The sequence below is a fragment of the Lepidochelys kempii genome, chromosome 1 (assembly GCF_965140265.1).
Source record: "Lepidochelys kempii isolate rLepKem1 chromosome 1, rLepKem1.hap2, whole genome shotgun sequence".
NCBI classification, from domain to species: Eukaryota; Metazoa; Chordata; order Testudines; family Cheloniidae; genus Lepidochelys; species Lepidochelys kempii.
In genome coordinates, this window is record NC_133256.1 from 245,420,461 (window position 1) to 245,443,783 (window position 23,323).

Below are 23,323 nucleotides of genomic sequence, written 5' to 3' on the forward strand. Positions count from 1 at the left end.
TAGCTCACTAAAGCTTATGCTCGAATAAATTGGTTAGTTAGTCTCTAAGGTGTCACAAGGACTCCTTTTCTTTTTGCGAATACAGACTAACAAGGCTGCTACTCTGAAACCTGTCACACTACATTTGCAGGCCTGGTATACAGTTAAAATTTAGGTTGACATATCTATCGCATGCCAGGATGCGAAAAATCCATCCCCAAGCACCGTAGTTATACTGGCCTAACCCCAGCATAGACACAACTAGGTCAATGGAAGAATGCTTCCATCGACCTAGCTACTGTCACTCAGAGAAATGGTGTTACTGTTGCAACAAAAAGACCCTTTCAATTGCTGTAGGCTACATCTACACTATGGGGTTATGTCAGTATAGCTAAGGTACAATGCATCATCTTTAGATCACCAGTTGGTACAAAGATTTGATAAGTATGGGATAATCAAATTAGTAGAGGATAATTTGTTTTTTTCATGTTACTATGCAAGTGACTGGCACCCATCCTAAACTACAGTGAAAACTACTCAGTTTGCAAAAGATTATGGGCTTGTCTACACTGGCACTTTACAGCGCTGCAACTGTCTCGCTCAGGGGTGTGAAAAAAACACCCCCCTGAGCGCAGCAAGTTTCAGCGCTGTAAAGAGCCAGTGTAGACAGTGCACCAGCGCGGGCAGCTATGCCCCCAGCACTGGTAGCTACACCCCTCATGGAGGTGGTTTTTTTAGAGGGGACTACACAAGCCATGTTAAAGTGCTGCCATGGCAGCGCTTTAACATTGCTAATTTAGACAAGCCCTACGTGTGTGACCAATACATGGGTAAGGGCTTAAATTGTTTGGAACACTACAGACATCATGTATTTTTCCCCTTACCCCCAATTTTGAGTCCCCACTCAAGTTCATTCCTGCATATAATATTTTTCCCTGCAGTGCAATTATGAAGTGAAATACTAACTTGGTCAATTTTACATTTTTCACTCCTGCTAGGAAACAATATGCAACAAGAAAATAATGTGATTTGGAGGAAAAATGAGATCTGACAAAAGTGGAACATCCTTAAACTTCTCCTGCATATGGTGCTTCCTCTGTGGCACAGCAGGAACAGGGTGAGACTGACCAGGTTATCATAGATTTCATTCTGGCATTTCTAGGTAAGTGTTGTGTTCAGGAACAGAAAAAGGAGCAAGCCAAAAGAGGTGGCCTAGTGATAACAGTTAAGCCCAAGCCTGGTCTCTCATTCCCTGAGCCATATTTAAGAGAAGCATCAATAGACTGAGGAATGAAACACTGACCGAAATAAATAAGGGGAAAAGGAGAGAGAGAAAAGGAATGACTTAATACTGTTGGGAAAGACTGTTCAAGAAATCTGATGACCAATTAAATAGTTTGTTGAATTGATAGCCAAAGTCTCAAAACAGCCCACCCCCAGCAACTGTACAGTGTAGAAGAATGACACAGTTACCCCATTTCTTCTTTTGATTCCCTATGACAGATCACCACCTAGAACTTAAATGCCTGGGTAAGACATGGGAATCCATGGACCAGTGGCCTAGCTTCTCTCAAGCTACTTAAAGACATGTCTTAACTCAAGGATTCCCATTTATGATAACAAGGTTTATTGGACAAAGGATTAGACTTTCTTCTGAGTTAGAGAGGAGATTGAGAATTCAAAAGAACTAAAGTATCACTCTTTGGGTGAAACAGGAAGAGCAACAGAAAGCAGAATAGAAACAAGCTAAAATAATTTTGAGCATCAGAAGCAGAGCAACAAATAAGATTCTGAAGTGCAGTTACTCGAGGTGGCTACATGTAAACTTTCTGTAAGCCATGAACTTTTTTCTGAATCTAACAGTATCATAAACTGAACACTTTTGAGGGATGGGAAAGAAAATCTTCACACCTGACATATCAGCTGAGCATACTGCAGTTCCCATTCTCTTTGACAACCCTGAGATGCCCATCTGGTAATTCTATATGCTAGTGATGTGGCTGTCCAAAGTTAGCACAGAATGTAACCAAAAACCAAGCACTGTTGCAGCTTTGGACCGTTTATCCCTGCAGGGACCTACTAAGTGGAAAACGATATTTCAGTCCACCTGGGTGCCAGATGACAATTTAGTAAAATCCTCCAAGCCCAGAGGGCAGACAGACATATTTGAGGCAGGAAGCAGCTGAGATCTGAGCAAGCTAGCTCCAGTATCAGTGTTACTGATCTGTTCCCAGCCTACTGGTATGGAAAAGTAGCTTTCTTGTCTACAGAAAGTTAGCTCCCCTGCCATTTTCACAAAATGTATGGGAAACTACATCAGATAGCAGTGTGGCAAACAAACGTCTGGTTATAATGAGAATTAGAAAATGCATGCCTTTTAATTGTCCAAACACAAATCAGTATGGTCCCAGACAAAGCTAAGGATTTCACTTTTCTTTGAACTGTTTTTTCTTAAAAAAACCTATTAAGTGTCTACTTAAGAATAATGTTAGACTTCTGGGGGGGCGGGGAGGAGTTGTACCATATGGGAAACATGTAAATATAAATGACTATATCAATAACAAGTTTCTCAACATGATTTAGTAAATTAACAAATCTGAGCAATGTGAAAAAATACAGTATCTTAATATTCTGGAATATAATCCCTTATAAAAGCTTCTCTACTCTTCACTTCTCCATTCTCTAGGAATTTACTCCTTGAGTGATAGTAGTACGTTCAATTTATGACTACTTTTCCTTGCTGTCCAAAAGTGTACCTGAGTCAAGACTCCTTGGATCTTACTCACCCTTTAAAATATTCCACTGGTACCTCAAATCCAAACACCAGGTAAAAAAGTTAGAGAACAGTGTAATCCAGAAGTGAATTATACCGGTTTTTAGTTAATATGCATATTGTCCTCTACATTTGTCAAGAGATTTTGGAATTTTTTGGTTTTGTTTTTAAATCTTATGTGGGTATTCTCTGATGTTACCAATAACAAAGGGATTATTCACAGTATTGAATTATCACTATTCCTCAGCGAGATTAATGCTCTCAGATGGGAAATTAAATTTCAGTGTGACTACATGCATGGAATCATATAAAGACAGAATGAAATGAAAAAGCTATTCATAAAAACAAATTCCTGGGTCTCACAAAAGCTTATGCTCAAATAAATTTGTTAGTCTCTAAGGTGCCACAACTACTCCTTTTCTTTTTGGGTCTATACAGTTAATGTTGAACCCCATTCCAGCTTCGGAAACAAACAAAGTTGGCAATACAAACGGTAATATCCAAATACTAGCTTTTATCCAAAGTAGACATTTGATGTAACCAATTAGAGAATTCAGTTTTACAGCAATGTCTCAGACGTGTTTAAATAGTTTAGAAAGTTTATCATCCTATCACAGCTTAGTATTAATATATAGATAGAAAATCCACAAGAAACCACTTAAGCTTTATCAGAGTTCGGTACTGAAAACAGATGCCCAGGTGTGAATATAAGAAAGGGTTTGACCCTGGACTTTACTACCATTCACAATAACTGAAAGAGTACAATTTTCAGGTCTGAATCCATATGGGAAACTTTTTTTTTTTTTAAGAAAGGTCATTTTGCTTGTTTAATATATTTGTTGTATGTAAAATATCAATTTTCCAATAAAATCTTGGAATAAAGTTTACTGTTAACAAGAATTTGCTATCTGCATCACATAAGTGAAATGGAGTTAATGGTTTATTACAACCCCCATTCAAGGCTCTAAAAGATTACACCTTAAAACATTCACCCCTCCTTGACTAGAAGGGCTAGCTATATAGTAAAGCAATGTACTTCCAAATATTCCAATTTGGGTCAGGTATGAAGGATCCTACAAGGCTTTCATGGTAGAAGCACATAAGCAGGAACCAACAACAAGGTGAATTTAAACAAACAAACAAACAAAATATGATTTTTAGTAAAAAATGTTTTTAAATGTAACTGTTTTTCTTTTTAAAAATAAACCTATTCAAAACTGACAACCTATATTAATATCTAATTTATTAAAGTAATTTAAATAAAATAAAAATATTAAGCAGTCCATGCTTGCTGCCAAAGTTTTAAAGAAAGTCAAATCACTGAACTGGTATAAGTCACTGGCTAAGCACCTAGAACAAGAGTTTGTTGAAGACTATACCATCTTCTGACTGCAATAGCCTTTTCTGCAGGAGCAAAGAGAACATTCCTCATTTCAGTTTATTCAGGTAGTTCAGTTCAATGACTAGTGTGACGTTGCACTCCATAATGTTTTATAGAAATATGCTTATGAATGTAAATATGATGTAACTGGACTATGCCTTATGCAAAAGGTCTCTTGTAAGGTATCATTACAAAGCTTATAATTTACTGAGTGTGTTCATCCTATTTGTAAAAAGAAAATGAGTACTTGTGGCACCTTAGAGACTAACCAATTTAATTGAGCATAAGCTTTCGTGTAGCTCACGAAAGCTTATGCTCAAATAAATTGGTTAGTCTCTAAGGTGCCACAAGTACTCATTTTCTTTTTGCAGATACAGACTAACAGGGCTGCTACTCTGAATACTGTAATTATGCAAAGTATGGGTCATTGAGGATGGTTTAGAATCTTGATGGCTCTACTGACTAGGACAATTGGTTGTAAATGGCTCTGTTTACTTGCAAGCCTTCCTGTGTACCTGTAAGCCAGCCCAGGAAGAATGGTGGAATTTATCTTAAACCTGGTGCTTTTCCATTTAGAAGGAGAGGTGGGGATCCAGAGAGAGAAAAGTTTCCCGCCTTGTGCCAAAGATATAAAAGAGGGTGGAAGAGAACAAAGAGGTGGTCCCAGTCATGAGAAAGTTCCAGCAGATATCTTAGGTGAAAAGCAGGAACTAACAAGAACTGTACCAAAAGAAAGGACTGGGCCCAGAGTAGGAAGGAGTCTAGTCTGTGAGAGAAGCTTATTGGAACATCTGAGGGTGAAATTTACCTGTAGTTAGTTTCTTAATGTATTAGGCTTAGACTTGCATGTTTTATTTTGCTTAGTAACTTATTTTGTTATTACTTGAAACCATTTAAATCCTACTTTTTAATACTTAATAAAATCACTTATTTCTTAATTAACTCAGAGTAAGCGATTAATACCTGGGGGAGCAAAAAGCCATGCATCTCTCTATCAGTATTATAGAGGGCGGACAATTTGTGAGTTTACCCTGTATAAGCTTTATACAGAGTAAAACTGATTTATTTGGGGTTTGGATCCCATAGGGAGCTGGGTGTCTGGGTGCTGGAGATAGGTAACCTGCTGGGCAATTTTTGGTTAAAGTCTGCAACTTTGGGGGCGTGCACCAGACCTGGGTCTGTGTTGCAGCAGGCTAGTGTGTCTGGCTCAACAAGGCATGGTTCTAGAGTCCCAAGCTGGCAGGGAAAATGGGCTCAGAGGTAATTCCAGCACATCAGGTGACAGGCCCAAGGGGAAGCTCTGTGACCGAACCCATCACAACTAGTTTATTCTAGTCAGTTCCATAACCTTGAAGTTCATAGGTTCATAGATACTGAGGTCAGAAGGGACCATTACAATCAACTAGTCCGACCTCCTGCACAACGCAGGCGACAGAATCTCACCCACCCTCTCCTGCTAAAAACCTCCCACCTATGTCTGAGCTATTGAAGTACTCAAATCGTGGTTTAAAGACTTCAAGGAGCAGAGAATCCTCCAGCAAGTGACCCATGAAGGAAAGCTTGTTTTTCTCCTCAATCCAACTATAAATAAAAACTTGGTGAACTGAACTGATTGTTTCTGGTTATCATTTCTTTCAAGATTAGATTAGAACTAGTACACCTCACTTCATACTAACTACAGACAATACTTCCTTTGTTTAATTAAGGAGTTTTAACTGCAAAACATGTTTTGATAAACTTAGTTTTCTTATGTATCCAGCACATTTAATGTAACCTTTATTTAACTATGTTATAAAATGCTGATTTTGTGAATGTAATTGAATTCCAATTTCCATCCAAATACAGCCTGACACATCACTATTAAGAAATTAATCTAGTATGCAAGAAATGAATCATCCATCATTTTCTCAATGAACGTAAAACTGAAAAAAAATCCAAACTACTATCTTCAACTATACAATGGCTCAAATAAATGTAAATATACTGTGTATACTCCTGGTTAGCAAGAAGTACCAGCTTTCGTGTAAAGACTAAATTAGTGGTGGATGTTTTAATGGTTACCAACCAATGAGAATCAACCTCTCTTTAGGGGAAAACTAAAGTACAAATGCAAAACAAGATGAAAATAAATTTAAATTTAGGTTTCCTGCTTGCTGATTTACATCATGATTAAAGATTAGTGATTGAAGTCACTTTGATTTAAATCAATCCACTCTGATTCTCAGTAACTGCAGCCAGACCTAAAGAGCAGCTTTGTGTGGCTTGAAAGCTTGTATCTCTCACCAAAAGAAGCTGGTCCAATAAAAGATATTACCTCACCATTTTGTATCTCAAAGTAACTGCATAAGGCATGTATGGCCAAAATGGTCACCATCTCTAGATGAACTTCCTCCACCTTCAACTTTAACACACACACACACAGGGTAAGTCTGCACGACAACAAACAAATTTTTGCAGCACAGTCTCAGAGCCCAGATCAGCTCGCTTGGGCTTGCTGGGCTTGGAGGCTATAAAACTGTAGCACAGACATTTGGGCTTGAGTTGGGTCCAAAAGCATACACCGATATTTTTAGCCCTGCAGCCTCAGCCAGCTGATCAGGGCCAGCCACAGGTATTTTATTGCATTTTAGATGTAACCCAAAGGGCCCAGCGGCTCTGAAAGATAACCAGGACATAACTTTGGAATATTAAAAGTACTTCCTATGAATGGGGATTCCAGTTAATAGTCTGATTAACACTGAAATACAATTTTTAACTCACTTCAAACATAAAAAGCCTCCAATAAAAGCCCTGCGTGGATACAAAACTTGTATCTGCAATCCACAAAAATGGTCCACAGATGCGGATATCTATAGATTTGCAGTGCTCTACTGATAAGAAAAGAATTGAAGAAACTTATTACACTGATTCTTCCATTGGTATCCAGTAGATGACAAAGAAACAGAGCTGAAATCAGAACACTGTCCCAACCAGAGTCCAACAGAAAATAAGTGGATTGCCCTCCTCCAACGGACCCTGAAACAGAGTATATAAACTTGAGGCCACGGTGTGGACCCCATAGTTGATGAACCCACTGAAGCTGTAGCAAAACTAGAAATGTTACTGGACATTTGGAGCAGAAGTGAGGTCCAAATCTCCCCCCTGCAAAAGTTACCGGGCCTGAGAAGAAGTAGTGGTGAGATTTCATTTTAGAGATTTTCTTTCAGTTATTTTAAAGAACAGAATATTTCTTGGTGAGTATACATGCTGTCTGATGAGAATCCAATGAATCATATTTTGACTTTTTTATAAGTAATGTTATAGGTTTATAAAAGGGAAATAATGGCTAAGTAAATTGTTGTAAGACCACAAAACACAGCTTTAAGCAGTTAATTTTAATATTTAAAATTTCTCTAATTCATACCAAACAATTCAAACAGGGATTCCATTCCTAAGAGTGCCTTAAAATAGCATTACTGCCCGGAGAAGTACTGGAAGGGTGATAAATGTATTAAAGGTACTAAAGAATTGATAAGTAATCAGACATTTTGGTGATTTGTTACATGGTGTAACTACGTACCTCAACCCTAGTCTAGGACTACTGCTCACAAGACTGTTACATATTCAGTACATGCCTAGAACATTTGGTGTACCTAAACTTGATCTATAAACTGTTGAGTCTATAATTAAGTGCTTTTGAGCGATTTTAAACTGTTGGTTGGTTAAGATCGCCAAACACACAATTTGAGAAATACTGTTCAAGACCTGATCTAAAAGGAATCTAGCACCATCATGATCAGTTTGCCAATATTTCCTCACTCAGTAAAGAGGGGTCAACCCTAATTAAATTAGATTCAAATATTGACCCACACTTATCAAATTGGCAGATTCAACTTCTTAGATTTCAGCTTTAAAAATATTTAGCTATAAATTAAATTCAGTAAATTCATAAATTTGATCCCCATTCATGCTTACCTAAGTCGAGCACTTGAATGTTAGGAAGTGCTAGAATTTAGGTTGCCCGTGCAATCTTAAATTTGCCCCCTTATGCACATACATTATGACACAGCCTTTACAGAATCAGTACCCCTACCCCTTACCCCCAAAACACACAGGACCCTAAATCTTCCTATAAGATGCTTCTTCCCATGTAAGAACTGTAACCTGATTGACCTCAAATTACTGATTTTTCTTAATTATTAAAAGTGACAAGTGAAATAAACCTCAGTAGTGTGTTCGTCTTCTCTGAGTTTCTTTCATATGAGCTATGAGAGTGCTAAGTACATGTTACTAAAATGCTCAAGACTTATGTCCTTCATGGCTGGTGAAGGCCATCAGGGAACAACTGAGCCAACTGGAAATTATTTAGACATTAAGGACATCCTTGAGTATGATGAAAGCCAGCTACCTGGTCTAAGAATCACATACATAGATACTACACAAGAAAGTCACTAGACAAGTGGCAGCAAAGGCCAACACTGACCTTTGTATGACCAGAAAGTTGAAACATTTTATTTTGGATATGGATCTTGCTATTTTATGCCTTTTGAAGCAGTGTACTCTACATGAGTTAGAATAGATTTTAAGTCCTTCCTGAAACTGAAGTTGATGCAGAATTCAGCTTTCTAATTGTTAATCAATAAATACTGCTATGTGCATATCATATTGCTATGATTTACATCAGTCACCTCTTGCTTTCCAGTTGGTATTTAAGGTATTGACTTTGACCTATAATAAAGAACTCAATGGCCTGGGACCTACCTACCCAAGAGACTATAACTTCCCTGTGCGACACAGCCATAGTTTCAGACAGAAGAGGCACTTGACCTGTAGCCCTCTTGCTTTTTTTTTTTTTTTGGGGGGGGACAGACAGTGGGGGAGAGGAGAAAGGGGGGAAAAAACGGTCTCCGGCAGGGCAATATCTATGAAGGTCTTTCAGCTATGGAACTTGCCTTTCCCTGAATTAAGTCAAACCTTTTGACCTTAGGACATGCTTGGAAGCCCATCTGGGCACTGTTGTGGCAACTGGGCCTATAAATTCACCCTAACTGTGAGTACATTAATAAAATGTCACCATAACCTATAACAGTGAATGTGAACGGGAACAGGTACAAGAAAAACCAGACTGACAAACTGAATTAGCGTAAACCAAAAAGGCAACACTGATATCTCCAAGGACTGTTGAAATTATGCTTGTTAAAAACAAATGATATGGAGCCACAAGTTAATAAAATAAAACTGATGTCAGATAGTAGGCCTAATAGGTGGACAAAATAACAAGGGGATGGGCTATTCCAATCATCACACTCTTTTGGGGTCCTTAAAAGAAAGATTTTGTGGGTCACATACAAAAGAACAGAAAGGACAGACAGATTACTGCAATAAGCTTTGCTGTCATGACCAGCACTGCCACCATTTCCAGGGTCCCCTTGCCTTCATTAACCTGATCCTGAGAAGTATCCTGACCAGACCAGGCCAGAGAGAGGGAGCTAGATAACATCACCATCCCTATAACCGTCAGCTGAATCATAACCACCAACTGGGATGAAAAGACTTCAGCAGCAACAGCTCCAGCTCATACCAACTAATTTCTTTTCTTTTCCCAAAAAGGACAGTAACCACCATTTAAGAGACTGTCAACAAGGTTTTCCCCTTCCCCTTTTAAAAAACTCTCTCCAGCTAAAGAGAAAGGGAACAAGAGATGTTACTAAAATGTCAAGTATTAAATAATGCTTTCATTTCAAAGCTTTACCTATTTTTCCTTCTTTTCTAAAATCCTTTTATTAAAGATACAATGATGTGTATGCCATGGTACTAAGCAGGCTGTGGTCTCTGTATACCAAACCCCAGATCTTGTTTAACATTTACTGTTGAACAGCGACAGGGTTGAGTTAATACCTTTAGCCTATATATTCTATCTCCACCTGGCCCACGGAGGTGTTTTTATTTAAATTTTTGTCAGGACTTTTCTGGTTAGTATTAACTTTTCTATAGTCCATTCCTACACTCATTTGCAGGGCTTTGCTTGATGCTCCCTTACTGCTGCATTCATGTCCTACTCTAAGTTCACCATCCACAACCTAACAGATTTAAGAAAAAGTGAATGATACGACTACCCATCTTTGAGTGACTTTTGTTTTTCTCATATCATAAACAAGTTTACATGTACTTCTCCACATCATACCAGTTGTGGCTGGACCTGTCATTATGCACTATGATTAATGCTGTGTACTACAGAAAATTGTTTTACATTGGCCCAGTACAATTAAATGTATCTTAATATTAAAAGCCACAAAATAACAAATATTAGATTCCATCATGATTACACAATAGGAAAAAGGTTTTTCAACCCCCATCCCCTTAGAAAACTGGGATGGTACAGATGTAACTGAGTGTACTACTGAACACGAGAAAATCTTGGCTCATGTTACAGACCACAAGATGTTGAAACTTGGAGCCGAGTGTAAGAAGTATGTGGCGCTAAGAAGGCAGAGAGGACAATATCTTGTATGATGTTAAGTTCTGTTTGTCCTGGGAACGAAGAGGGGGATACATTGAGCAGAATCTCAAAAGAACTGAAAATATGTTCCAAAATTAAGCAACTAATTTCTTCACTCTCATTTTTGTCCTTGACTTTTATAAATTAAAAAAATCCTGCCAACCCTTTCCACTACTTCCCACCCCCCTCTACCCTAACCCTTCTTTCTGCTACTCTTTTTCTATTAAATTTGCTTTCAAATCATGCTCTTTTCTTCAGTCTTTCCAATTTGTTTTTGGAGAAGCTGTCTGACAAGGTTCGTTCTCTCTCAAGAAGCCCCTTGTGAGATTTTACTTCCTCCCTCTGTTCAAGTGTTGACATTGCTCCCTCTGGAGCTTGTCAACAATACTCTTTCAGTCAACTAAAGGGAAGCTAAGGAGAGCAATATAAGACTTTGTTTATACTGCATTTTCATCATTAAAACTTGTCGCTCAGGGGTGTGAAAAAGACACACGCCCAACAACAAAAGTTTTAAGGACGAAAAGCATCAGTGTGGACAGCGCTTCGCTGGCAGGAGCTGCTCTCCTGTTGACGAAGCTACTGCCCCTTGTTCAGGGTGGTTTTATTTTGTCACTGGGAGAGCTCTCTCCCAGTGATAAAGAGCGGCTACACACTTACATTGGAAGATGCACAGTGTAGCCATAGCCTAAAGTAGCAGGATAAAGGTAACTCTCAAACCTGCCAACATTGGCTGTTTTCCCCAGGGTAGACACGCCCTACCATCATGCCAGGGAGGGGGGGAGGAATCTAACTTGGTTTAAACCAGGTGGATCAACATGTATGACGAGGCTCTGGTGGCTGGAACTGTTCTTCTAACTGGTTTAGAAGTTTAAATATACCAGTTAGAAGAATAGTTCCAGCCACCAGTGCTTTAGAATAATTTTTTTGTGTTAGATTTGCATCACATCGAGACAGCCTTAGCAAGCAAGATCCAAGTTCTCGCTCGTTCTAAGACCTAATATTATGCTCCAAACAATTGTAATCAACTGGTGGAAGCAGTGTTCCACACAAGTCAGTGAACTTGTTTTAGTCTGGTCTTCTGTCCTCACTAGCACTGTCTTAATTCAATCCAAGGCCCTCTTTGTACCCATACCCATCATGGGGGAGGAAGCATAGCTATTAGCTGCACTCCACAGCAGCGTGAGCCACCTTTGTTCACTAACCAAGAATCCCACACCAGCCATGCCCACCAGTTGAATGCCACCTAGAAATATTGCCCATCTCCAACCTTCCCATTACACTACTCTCAGGTCAGTGAGCCAACTCTGGTTTGCTGGCTGAGAGTTCCAGTTTCACAAACTACCTGCTGATCTGTCTTACAGCTAGTAAACTGGATGGTTTGCCAAATGAGGATACAAACTTCAGCATTTTTAGAGGGGAATAACATGGGTGATGTTCCAGGCCAGCCTGGAGACGATGTCCGTCTCAGCCATCGAAGTACAGAAGCTTTGATAAAGTATAGATCAAAAGATTATTATAAAATGTTTGCACCAGTACTTCCATCCATCCAGTGATTAAGGCTAGAATAACAGACTCAACAACATTACCTAAATCAAAAAGAAAAGGAGTACTTGTGGCACCTTAGAGACTAACCAATTACCTGTCACTACCTAAATCGTTTACTAAAGGAACAGGAGTACTTCTGTGTGGACACAAGGTTTATTTCAAGAGAGAGGGGAAAAGTTACTTAGCCCTGTAAAAGCTGTATATGCCCTGCCAGAAAGCTAACCCCCCATTCACTTCTTTTGAAGAGTCATATTTATTTCCCTATGTATGCCTTCCACTTCCCCATTCTGTTTGGGTTCCCTTTTGCCCAGGGAGAATCACTTCTACATTACTGCACATAGGACCATCTCCAACAGAACAGTAGTGACCTTATTCCATGGGGCCTTCCTGTAATGGAATTTTAAGAATTTGAGTGGGTAAGGCGGGAGGGAGAGATCACACAGAATTCTTACCATCCTACAATCTCCAGCAAAGGCATATCTGAAGCCAATAGACACTATTCATTTTCAAAAAGAAAAGGGAAATGATTAGCCATAGACAGCCAAGGAACAAGGGTGCAAAGAAGTAAAAATTTGCTGTTGCTTCTTATCCAATGGCCTATACCAGGGATCGGCAACCTATGGCACGTGAGCCAATTTTTAATGGCACGCTGCTGTCCTCCCCCTCCCCCCGCCTCTTCCCGCAGCATGCTGGGATCCTGCCCCTCCTTCTCTCCCTCCCTGAGGCTGACAGCCCTTGCTACGGAGGTGGAGGTAAAAGCGGAGCCACAGCACGCTCTCTGCTCCAGGGACCTTGGGGAAGGTGGTGGAATCAGGGCATATCCCCTCCAGCCCCCTGCCGTGAGTCGCTCAGGGCAGGGGGCTGGGAGCACCCCCACAACCCCAGCCCACACCCCCAGCCCTTTGCCCTGACTCCTGCACCCCCCCACACCCTGACTCTTGCTCCCCCCACATCCCCACTCCCACTCTGAGCACCAAACGGGAGCTCCTGCGCACACACACACACACACACCCCATTCCCACCTGCACCCCTCGCATCAAATGGGAGTTGCCCAGGTAAGCACTCCACACCCAAACCTCCTGCCCCAACCCTGAGCCCCCTCCCTCATTCTAGCTCCTGGCCAGACCCTGCACCCCAACCTGCTCCTTCACCCCCAGCCCTGTTCTCAGCACACTCCCACCCTCATCTCAGTGCAGAGATAGGGAGAGAATGGCGAGAACCAGGGAGAAGGTAGGTGCCTACTCTACGTTGACAGGGCCGGCACTCCAGACCAGCAGCGGGCTGACTGGGGCCGGCAGCCGGGACCCTGGCTGGCAGGAGCCGGCAGACAGAACCCCAGACCAACAGCGGGCTGAGCCGCTCAGCCCACTTGCAGTCTGAGGTGCCAGCCGCCGGCCCCGCTCAGCCCACTGCTGGTCTTGGGTTCTGGCTGCCTACCCGGGGTTCTGGCTGCCTGCCCCTTATCAGCTGGGGTCGCGGCCGCAGGCCCCGCTCAGCCCGCTGCCGGCCTAGGTGAACGGAACCCCAGGCCAGCAACGGACTGAGCAGGCCGGCGGCGTAAGATCAGCATTTTAATTTAATTTTAAATGAAGCTTCTTAACATTTTGAAAACCTTGTTTACATACAACAATAGTTTAGTTATATAATATATAGACTTATAGAGACACTCTAAAAAACGTTAAAATGTATTATTGGCACGCGAAACCTTAAATTAAAGTGAATAAAGGAAGACTCGGCACACCACTTCTAAAAGGTTGCCGACCCCTGGCCTATACAATAAAGCACAACTCCTCCATCTCCAGTAAAACTTAGGTAGTCAAAATAGAAGACTGCAGTTGCTGAACAGAACAACGTTAAGCATAAAGGAAACACTCAGGAAGGCTTAAAAAATTTACTTGCCAATGGGAAGCTTTCACGGGCAAACACAGAGGCCTAAGCCCTCAACTTCTGCAGAATTTAAGCTTTCATTTTAAACAATGACTATTTCTGATCTTTACAGTTAGACCAATAACATTCCAAATATTAACTGAACATAAGCCAATGTAGTGTTGTCTTTCCAAGTACGCAGAGAGGTGGCTCTAGTGCTGCTACACTTCAGCTAAACAGCAATGACATAATTGGCCTATGGCTCCTTCTCACTTGTAAGCAGAAAATGAAAGTGTGTAGTTTAAGATATATTGAACACCTAATAGCCAGCCCAGGGGATGATGTAAAAGAGAACAGCACATCCAAAGTACAGAATCTTTAAAACTGACAGGGCCATGAGTGGAGAAAAGCCTGAGCTTCTCAGCAAGGTTTTGTTTCTGTACCTCACTGGTGAAGCCCGCCCTGACACTTGTCTTTCATGATATGTAGTTTTCTGTCAGGGCATGAAAACATTTACCAATCAGTTATTAACATGGTAGAAGACTGAGCTCCTTACATGAAAAGAAAGGGCATGACTGCAACATTGGAGGTAATGTGCATAATTAAGATTAGAACAGCAGCAAACTGGAACAAAGTTTGTTTTGGGTAACTAGAAGAATTTCAGAAGTGCTGATGGGAGTCACCAGGACTGAGATGAAGGGGGAAAATGGAACAGTACTCAGTTTTCTGAGTGCACAGCCAGTAAAAAGCATTCTCCCATACAGAGTAGAAATCTCTGCTACAGCAATATGAAGTTTACATGATTCTGGTAAGATTCTTGAGGACTACACTATGCTAGTGGTGGGAAAGTAATGGACAGTAGCAGACAAACGCCTGATAAGCGGAAGGAAGAGGACCAAAGAGGCAGAATGTGCTTCCGGAGAGAGGAGAAGAAAAATTCCTCACAACAATCTGGTGGACACCCCTAATAGGTAGGGGAGAAAGAAGGAATCACTACATCTATTAAGTCAAGTCTTTCTATCACTAGCTAGTATGCTCTATCAGAAGCACTCAACATAAAAAAATAAAGGTGGCTTCAAATTGAGGTGGAAAGGAAGAATAAACAGCTTTCAATCAGCAGCAAAACAAAAAACAGGTCTTCCCCCATTTTAGTTACTTTCCATTTCAAGATTGCTCCTAACGCTGGAGATTGCTAAAGCATCTTGTAGCATCAATGTATATCTGACATTCTTCACAGGTGTTCAAACAGTGGTCCATGGAGAGCTCTCTATTCACACAGTGCTGGCTCCTTTCAACAGCTTTTGCAGATACCCTGGATATTCACTGAAAAGAAGAACCTGGAAACCTACAAAAGCTACTAGAAACAAAGAAATCAAACCAACCTTACTATTTCTGATTAAGAGGAGATAAATTATCAAGACAATTACCTTTTTCAGAAAAATTAAAAACACTTATTGCCTGTAATACAATAAAGATACATGTAAAATTAGGGAAGTATTTACTGTAAGCAATTGTCAGGAGGAAAGATGGCCTGCAAGACACTAAGATGCAGGTCCATGCTAGGAGTTTGAGAAACTGCTAGAATCATCTCTACCATCTTGGCAGAGAGCATATCTACCTCCCACAGCATCTTGAAGATTTGTCAAGGCAAAATTCCCTCTCCCACCTCCAATGTGTGCAATTCCCAATCCTCAATGGTACTGCAACAGCCTGCAGGCAGAGTTCATCCCCTGAAGCGCACAGAAAGGCCTTACAGTAACCGCACAGGTGTTTATTACCCTTCTCCTGGATCTAAGAGACATGCCCGGTAGATTAGAATTACCCCCGCTTATACTGTTGGGGGCCCCAATCCTCAGGAAAGGAGCGTGCCCAGCCCAAAGCCGTAGAGACAGTCCTGGTAAGTCAGGAGAGCCCAGCACCGAGCTAGCTCTCAGCTCCCTGTGCAGGACTTACAGCCACTACCGGGGGGGCGCGCAACGCCCCAGGCACGGACACCTCCCCACCCGCGCGCGTGCCCCGATGCTCGCTCCCTCCCCCCCCCCCGCCGCCGCCTCTGCCTCTGCCTCTGGATCGAGCGGCGCGCCCCCGGCTGCCAACAGCTCCCAGCCCCGCTCGGTCCTCGCCGCCTCCCACAGCGCGGTCACCCCTGCAAGCGCCCAGCCTGGCCCCGGGCAACGTGGGGCTAGAGGAGGCCTATTCTCTCTCTCTCTCTCTCACACGCACGCACACACACACGCGCCACTACACCCAAGCGCACAGTCACTGCGCTGGCCCCCTCCAGGGCCCCGCCCGACTCTTACCTTAGCCACATAGTCCTTCACCTCATCCAGGTCTCCATTTTTGAGGGCCCACATAAACTCCTTGTCAGACATCGCGGCCGCCGGACAGAGACGCGGGAGCGGCGAGGGCCCAGCACCCACACGGAGAGGGGCAGGTGGGGCGGCGCGGGGAGGGAGCCTTCTCTGGCCGGCTCTCGCTCTGCCAAGGGAGGGGACACAGGCGGGCGGCAGTTAGGGCGGTTATAACACAACGTTCCGGGCCTGCAGCTCTCGCTCTGCGCCGGGAACAGAGACGGGGGAGGGGAATCCGCCTAACGGAAGGGAAAAGCGGTTTTACACGCAGCCTTTCTGCTTCCGGTTTTCATTCGGTCAGCCCGAGCCCGGCCCCTTCCATCCAAGCAGAGAAAGGCCACTCAACTACGCATGCGCCTCCGGGCGACTCTCACTGAGCATGCGCCTCCGGAGGCCGAGGGGAGGAGCGCTTGCCGCCCGGCTGTGCCTGGCTCAAGGGCTCCGAAGCGCCGCTCTCCCGCGGGCTGCCCGCCTCGGTGCTTGCTCCCTTGTAACTCTACCTCGGCCCCTGCCCTGATTTTTTTTTTTTTTAAATAAAGAAGGATGCTAATCTCTTTTGTTATTGCTAGAAAACCCGGACTTATAGGCCCGATTTCCCTAAAGAGACTCTGTAGGCAACTGAAGTTCGTAAAATCCAAGTAGCAGCAAACGAAACCCAATTCGCTCTTTTCTAGGCTGCCCCTGGTATCTGGAACAGACTCCAAACACCTGCTCAACCAAGCCACTGTCCTAAACCTCATCCAAGGGACTCCTAGATACTTGGCACAAAACCTACAAAAGTGAACCATTTAAAACGTAAACTAAAATAAAGTGGCTAAAATCGTGCACAGAGTGACACCATCATATTTACATCCTCGTTCAGCTTCCCCTCCTCCCCCAATTTCTTGTGTCCCTCAATTGTTGCTTCCAGTCTAAAACTTAGGGCAGGATCCTGCAAGTGGACCCACGTGGCTTAGGGTTCTGCCCATGACAGAGTGTGTGGGACAGCCCAGATCTACAGAATCTGACTCATAGATTTTAAACTCTTTATAGACTGGGATGATGTCTACCGGTTATAGAAACTACCTTCCACACCATTGAACACAATGTAAGTGCTTGTGTTTTAGAAATGATGTGATAAATTGTCACTTTGTAAATGTAACTGATTTTTGAAACCAAGTACTGTAGTTTATATTTATGAGGTGGTGTTTGAGGCAGTCCCTACCTCTTATCAGTCATCCCTTTCTAGCCCGATATGGCAAACAGTGCCATATGGAGATTGCACTTTTGAAACCAGAAATATTTCAAGTGCACCTTCTCCAACTATCGCATGGAAAAGTGTAGATATTTTAAAACAGCAACTTTGTTATAAAATGGGCAAAAAAAGAGAAAATCCATGCAAAAGACAGAGAATTGGAAGCTCTGCTTCATTTGCATGAGATGATGAGACAGACATAACAGTTCACTTACACTCATTTATCTAATCTGAATGCCATTCCCTACTCTGTGTATGTACTTCAGGTAGATAAGAATTGGGGAGCACTGATTAGTGGGACTGTAGCAGGTTGACTATGTGGAAGAAGCATGGGAAATGCTCATATATCCCCCATGAGACTGGAGGAGGCAACAGAAAGGTGCTGAGGCCAGACATAAGAAGGTTGGTAAGTCGCTGTGCCAAGAGTTAACGCTGCTCTGCCTCCAGCCCCATTACTTCTGATGAGATTAAATTCATCCTTGTGCTATGTCTCCCACTCACACCCTTTTCTGAGGGCTTCCGTGGTTACTTAAGTGGTACAAAGGCCTCTGCACAAGAGTGAATTTCACTTTTGTTAAATATAAATATCTAGCTTAAATAACTTTTTTTCTTTATATTGTCATAAGCTGGGTGGAGCCTTGTTATGAGTTGAGTGAAAATTCCCACCTAAGACAAAAGGAGTTTGTGAACCTGCCCAGGAGCATTGGCTGAGTATTATTTTGGGTAGGAAGGAGGTATGTGGGGTGGGAAGGAAGGCAGAACAGAATAACTGAGAGAGAGAGAGAGAGAGAGAGAGACTGACTACCTAAAGACAGGTTTCAGAGTAACAGCCGTGTTAGTCTGTATTCGCAAAAAGAAAAGGAGTACTTGTGGCACCTTAGAGACTAACCAATTTATTTGAGCATGAGCTTTCGTGAGCTACAGCTCACTGCATCCGATGTAGTGAGCTGTAGCTCACGAAAGCTCATGCTCAAATAAATTGGTTAGTCTCTAAGGTGCCACAAGTACTCCTTTTCTTTTTGTGACTACCGAAAGGAGCAGCTTAAAGCACAATGGTTGAACCTGGAAGAAACCTGGGGAGAGGTTTTTGGTTCAGGGTGCAGGCTGAAAAGGGTGCTTTTGGTGCTCTAAGCAACTGAAACTGTTTCCTCCTGTTTGATTCCTTCAGAGACAGGACTTTGTACATTCTTTGTAAATAAAAGTATATCAAAAAAATACCAGATTCCATCAATTTCTGCTTCCAACCAGAACACCCCAAGGGCCCTGAAATGATGACTAGCTGCTCAGGTCAAAAAAGGGCAATAATATGTTTCAACAAATAAATAAATCATAAAGGTAGGAAGGAATAAAATAAGCACAATAAATTATTCAAATTTTCTAGAATCAAAGATTATCCAACTGTTTTAATTATCCAATTAAAAAAAAACAAGCAGGAGGCACAGGCACTTATTTGTAACCCTCCATGCTTTATTTTAAAAGCCTTGTTTGCTCAAGGGAGAACTACATCTATTTGGTCAAGGAAGAAACCTACCATATACTACCTAGAGCCATAGCACCATAGAATTCATTAAAGACAATAGTTATATAAGAGGTAATAAGCAAACATAAATGCAAAATACAATCTCATGTAAAATCCTTTTCTCAAGAGAGAGAAATCAAACCATCTCAGGAAATAATACACTAAACTCTTAACACCACTCTAAATTTAGTACGGTTATTAAAATGTTACCGGAGTTCTAGGAGTGACAGGTGTGAAAACTGGGGAACATAATTATTTTCGTTCGGTAGTTTGCTACGTTTCTAACGGATTTGATACACTTTGTCCCCCATTAAAATCACTGGAGAGGAAATGCGGAAGTATTCTCTGCACTTTGTGCATCAAGCAATTGTTTTACCTCATCATGGTCAGAACAAAGACTTTTTTTCTCCCACCAATTTGAACCCATAATTTATCAGCATAGAAAATGGAAATAAATCCTTTCTTCAGCTGCATGAATCTTTGATGACATGATTGAATAGGGTTTGTTGCTGTTGGAAATAAATTTATTCTTATCCTTTGGAAATTCACTCCCCTCATCTAAATCATTTTAGAAATAAACTCATAGGGTCCAATTTTGCTTGGCCCTAATATAATATGCATAGAGAGAGGGAAGGAGGGGGTATACAACGTTCTCCTCTCCTCACTTTTCTGAGAGCAGAATTGCATTTGGAGGGTCAAGAACTGTTCACTCTATTCCCACAAGGGTGGCTGGCACAACAAAGGGGACCAGAATGAGATGAGGTCATGGCCCCACCCTCTCTGCACTGGCCCATGAATCCCTAAGTAAGGGGCTGCACCCTATAAAGAAGTGTAAGAGTAGTTGTGCTCCCCTCCTGCAGCAGAGAAGAATGGTATTCTGCTTCCTTGAAATAGAAACGAATACGTCCATGTGCATCCCTGGGCTTGTGCTGCTTCTCACTGCCTGTAATCCTTGGCAATGCCTAATGCCCCATAACATATCACTTAGTGAAGCAGTTACTAAATAAGAGCCTGATTCTGCAAATTTAGTGTATGAATACTCACATAATTAGTCTCAGTAAGATCAATGAGACTACTCACGTGAGTAAGCGTTTGCAGGATCAAACCCTAAATCAGTATGGTGGGCTTACCCACCGTCTCATGAAACAAGTATTCTTGCAGCCTTGGATTCTCTTCTGTATCAATATCATTTGTAGATGCCAATATGCTTGATAGACTGCTTTGACTATTTCAGGTTTACAAAAGCACAGGTCCCAATCGCCTTCTCCATCTCTGTTGGTAGAAAGTGCTAAAACCGCTTAGGCCTTCACCAAGGAGTCTGGAAGAGGAAGTCCTGCTTCTTTGACATAATTTTCCATTTCTCCAACATCTCATGGAAGCCCCTCCAAGGACTTCGGAAGGTTTGGGGAACCAAAGCTCCAAATTAAAATTAGTAATGACAGAGCAGTATTAACTTTTGTGCCTCGCCTCCCTGTGCTGTGGAAACCACAATGGGATGAGGGAACTTCCAGGTACAGCAGCCAGTGTGAGCGTTCCTGGATGAAGTCTTTGGAGGAGATAAGGTTTCCTAAGAACCAATGTGGCACAGGGCCTCTGTGTGAATGGCTCTTTCTTCCAGTGGATTCCTTCAGACTTTCATTTTTGGGGAAGGTTGCACCAAGGAAACTCCTGTACTACAAATTCCAGTAAAAGAATACATATAGGGAATTATATATTCTCCATGAGTTTATCTATCTTGGAAAAATGAAGAAATCACTTGACCCTGGAATGAGTTAAACAAGCATTATTCAGGATGTATAAGACTTTGTCTGTATTGGGAATTTACCCAGGTTTCAGTGATCAGTGGCCAGGCACTGGCGTAATTGCATCAATGCAAACCACATGTGTAAACAAAGTTGTGACTTGCACCAATGAAGCTTACCCTTGCTCAAAACCCAGATGAGCTCAACTATTACAAATTGTGCACTAAGGGTTTGCATCAGTGCATCTATATAGGTAACTATTTACTGACTGGTAGAATCAAGGCAAATACCTAAGGTAGATAAAACCTAAGTATTTAAAATCTGAGGCTTAGTCCACTGAGCTACCTCTCTGAAATGGAAAAGGGAAGAAAGTACAATACAGTCTGCAGAATAATTTCTTTAAATTGGCTATAACACTGTTGTTGTTGTTATTAAAGTTAAATATCAAGTAGCCTCAGGCTTGCATCAGAGAGATAGAGGTCTGATCGTAAAGTGTGTGATTGTTCAGTGTAGCTGAAAGTAACACTTAGAAGAATTTAGCTCATAGTTTTGCTGATAATGAATGAGTTGGAATAGAATGCAGCTCTCTTTTTCACAACTCTGTTGGCTTTGCCATTCTGACTATGGTGAAATCCTTTACCAGTAAGCAAATAAGACTTGGACACATAGAGAATGTAACAAGATGATACACATGTGTAAAGTAACAAGATGATATTTTCACAATAAGTCTTTTCACCATCACCACACTTAAAGCAATATCTGGATCAACATCTAACTGCTAACCTAAGACACAGTCCAGATATGGGTTTTTTAAAAATTAAAATACACTTTATAGTACTGACATTGCTCAGTAGGAATTTCAAATGTTAAAATATTATGGCTGAAATTCTGCCCTTTTGTAGAAAAAAATGCCAAAGAGAAAAATGTTGACACATCCTTGTGTACTTTATTCAGAGGAAGCCTAAATGGTGGTGAAAGTTGCACTTTGAAAAGTGAGGGCAAGTTGGTGTAACTTACATGATAAGAGAGTGGAAGAGTGGGTTTTAGCAGAAAAAGAAACTGAAAGAAGAGTGTAAAGAAGTGCAAGATAAGCCAGTGTCAAGCTTGCTTTCTCCAACGTAATCTAATATACTGCTGCTGGTTGTGTTTCCTGCCAGACACCCCCCACTTCCATGTGCTCAATGTGTGACAGGCTGATTAGCTTATGTGTTACACACAACATTTATGTCACCCCTGAATTAGACCCTATATGAGCAGAGGAATTTATATTGTCTTCAGACTTTTGAGTTTTCTGGAACTATATTTAGGGATCTAGCTGTGAGCATTTCTGTCAAATACAGTCGCCTGGCCTATGCTTTTACAAGTTTGAATGTCTACTGTGTGTTTCGATTGTCCCAGTAAGCACAGACTTCTGAGTCATATATGAGGAACATTTCTGGCAAAACTGCAGGGGCCTAACATCCTCTCCCATGCTCCCTATTCTGCATCCAAACCTGATAGCAGGGACTCTTACACCCATGACTTCAATGGGCCGCTGCACATGTTCAGGGGATCTGTACTAGCAGAATCTCATGCAGAATTAGGACCCATAAACCCCAATCCTGCCTAACATTTAAGCATATGAATAACTTTGCTTACTTGAACAGTCTACTTATGTGAGAAACATTACGTATATACTTAGGTGTTTTGACATGATTGGATCTTTGACTGTAAGTCCCTCAAGGCAGGGACCATATCTTCCTTTGTGTTTTTGACACTGAAGATCACACTGTTGGCATTTAACAATCAGTCACAATACCACAGAGAGACTTTGTTCTCCAACCTTACCTTTCCATGGCTTAGTTTCCCCATTAGCAATCTGAGGATGATGATACTTCCCCACTGTTGTAAAGTGCTTTATAAGTCTCAGATGAAAGGTGCTATGTAAGTGAAAAGTAATATTAATGCAGAGGTGACATAGGCAGTCATATGCCAAGATACTTGAATTCTAGGAGTGGAGAATCAGTTATTATTACTACTACTGATCTTTGGAGAAAAAGTTTTATAGAGATGTGTCAGAATATGTTTGCGAAAGGAGAATTAGCTTCCAAAATAGAATGTATTCTGCTGTTGAAGAACATTCATGTCTAAGGACCAACATATATGAAAATATGCAAGTCAAAAAAGTTCTTAGCCAAACCCATAGATGTCTTTTTGCTGTTGATAGAGCATTTAGAAATTTTTTTCTATTCTAACAGAATTTCGTCCAGTGCTTTCACAACTATTGTCCCCGAGTCTACATAATTTTTATTACAAACCTTTCTGTTTATATTTCTCTGTTTGTGGTATGAATGTGGACAGGAGATGGAATCTAAATTGTTGCTATAACATTCATTTCTCTCAGCATGAAGTTTCTATCCTAATATATCACAAGCACAAGTGTCACTTTAAGTAGCAGGTGTTAGTTTTTAATCAG

General features: G+C 41.6%; 1 protein-coding gene across 1 annotated transcript in view; it reads right to left on the bottom strand.

Annotated features, from left to right (window-relative positions):
* MTPN (myotrophin) overlaps positions 1-16,720 on the bottom strand; it is a 55,444-nt gene extending 38,724 nt beyond the window's left edge. The window contains exon 1 of the mRNA XM_073322063.1: positions 16,323-16,720. Within this exon, the coding sequence (XP_073178164.1) occupies positions 16,323-16,394 (72 nt within the window). The 5' untranslated portion in view covers positions 16,395-16,720. The remainder of the gene's footprint in view (positions 1-16,322) is intronic.
* Positions 16,721-23,323: the final 6,603 nt, after the last annotated feature.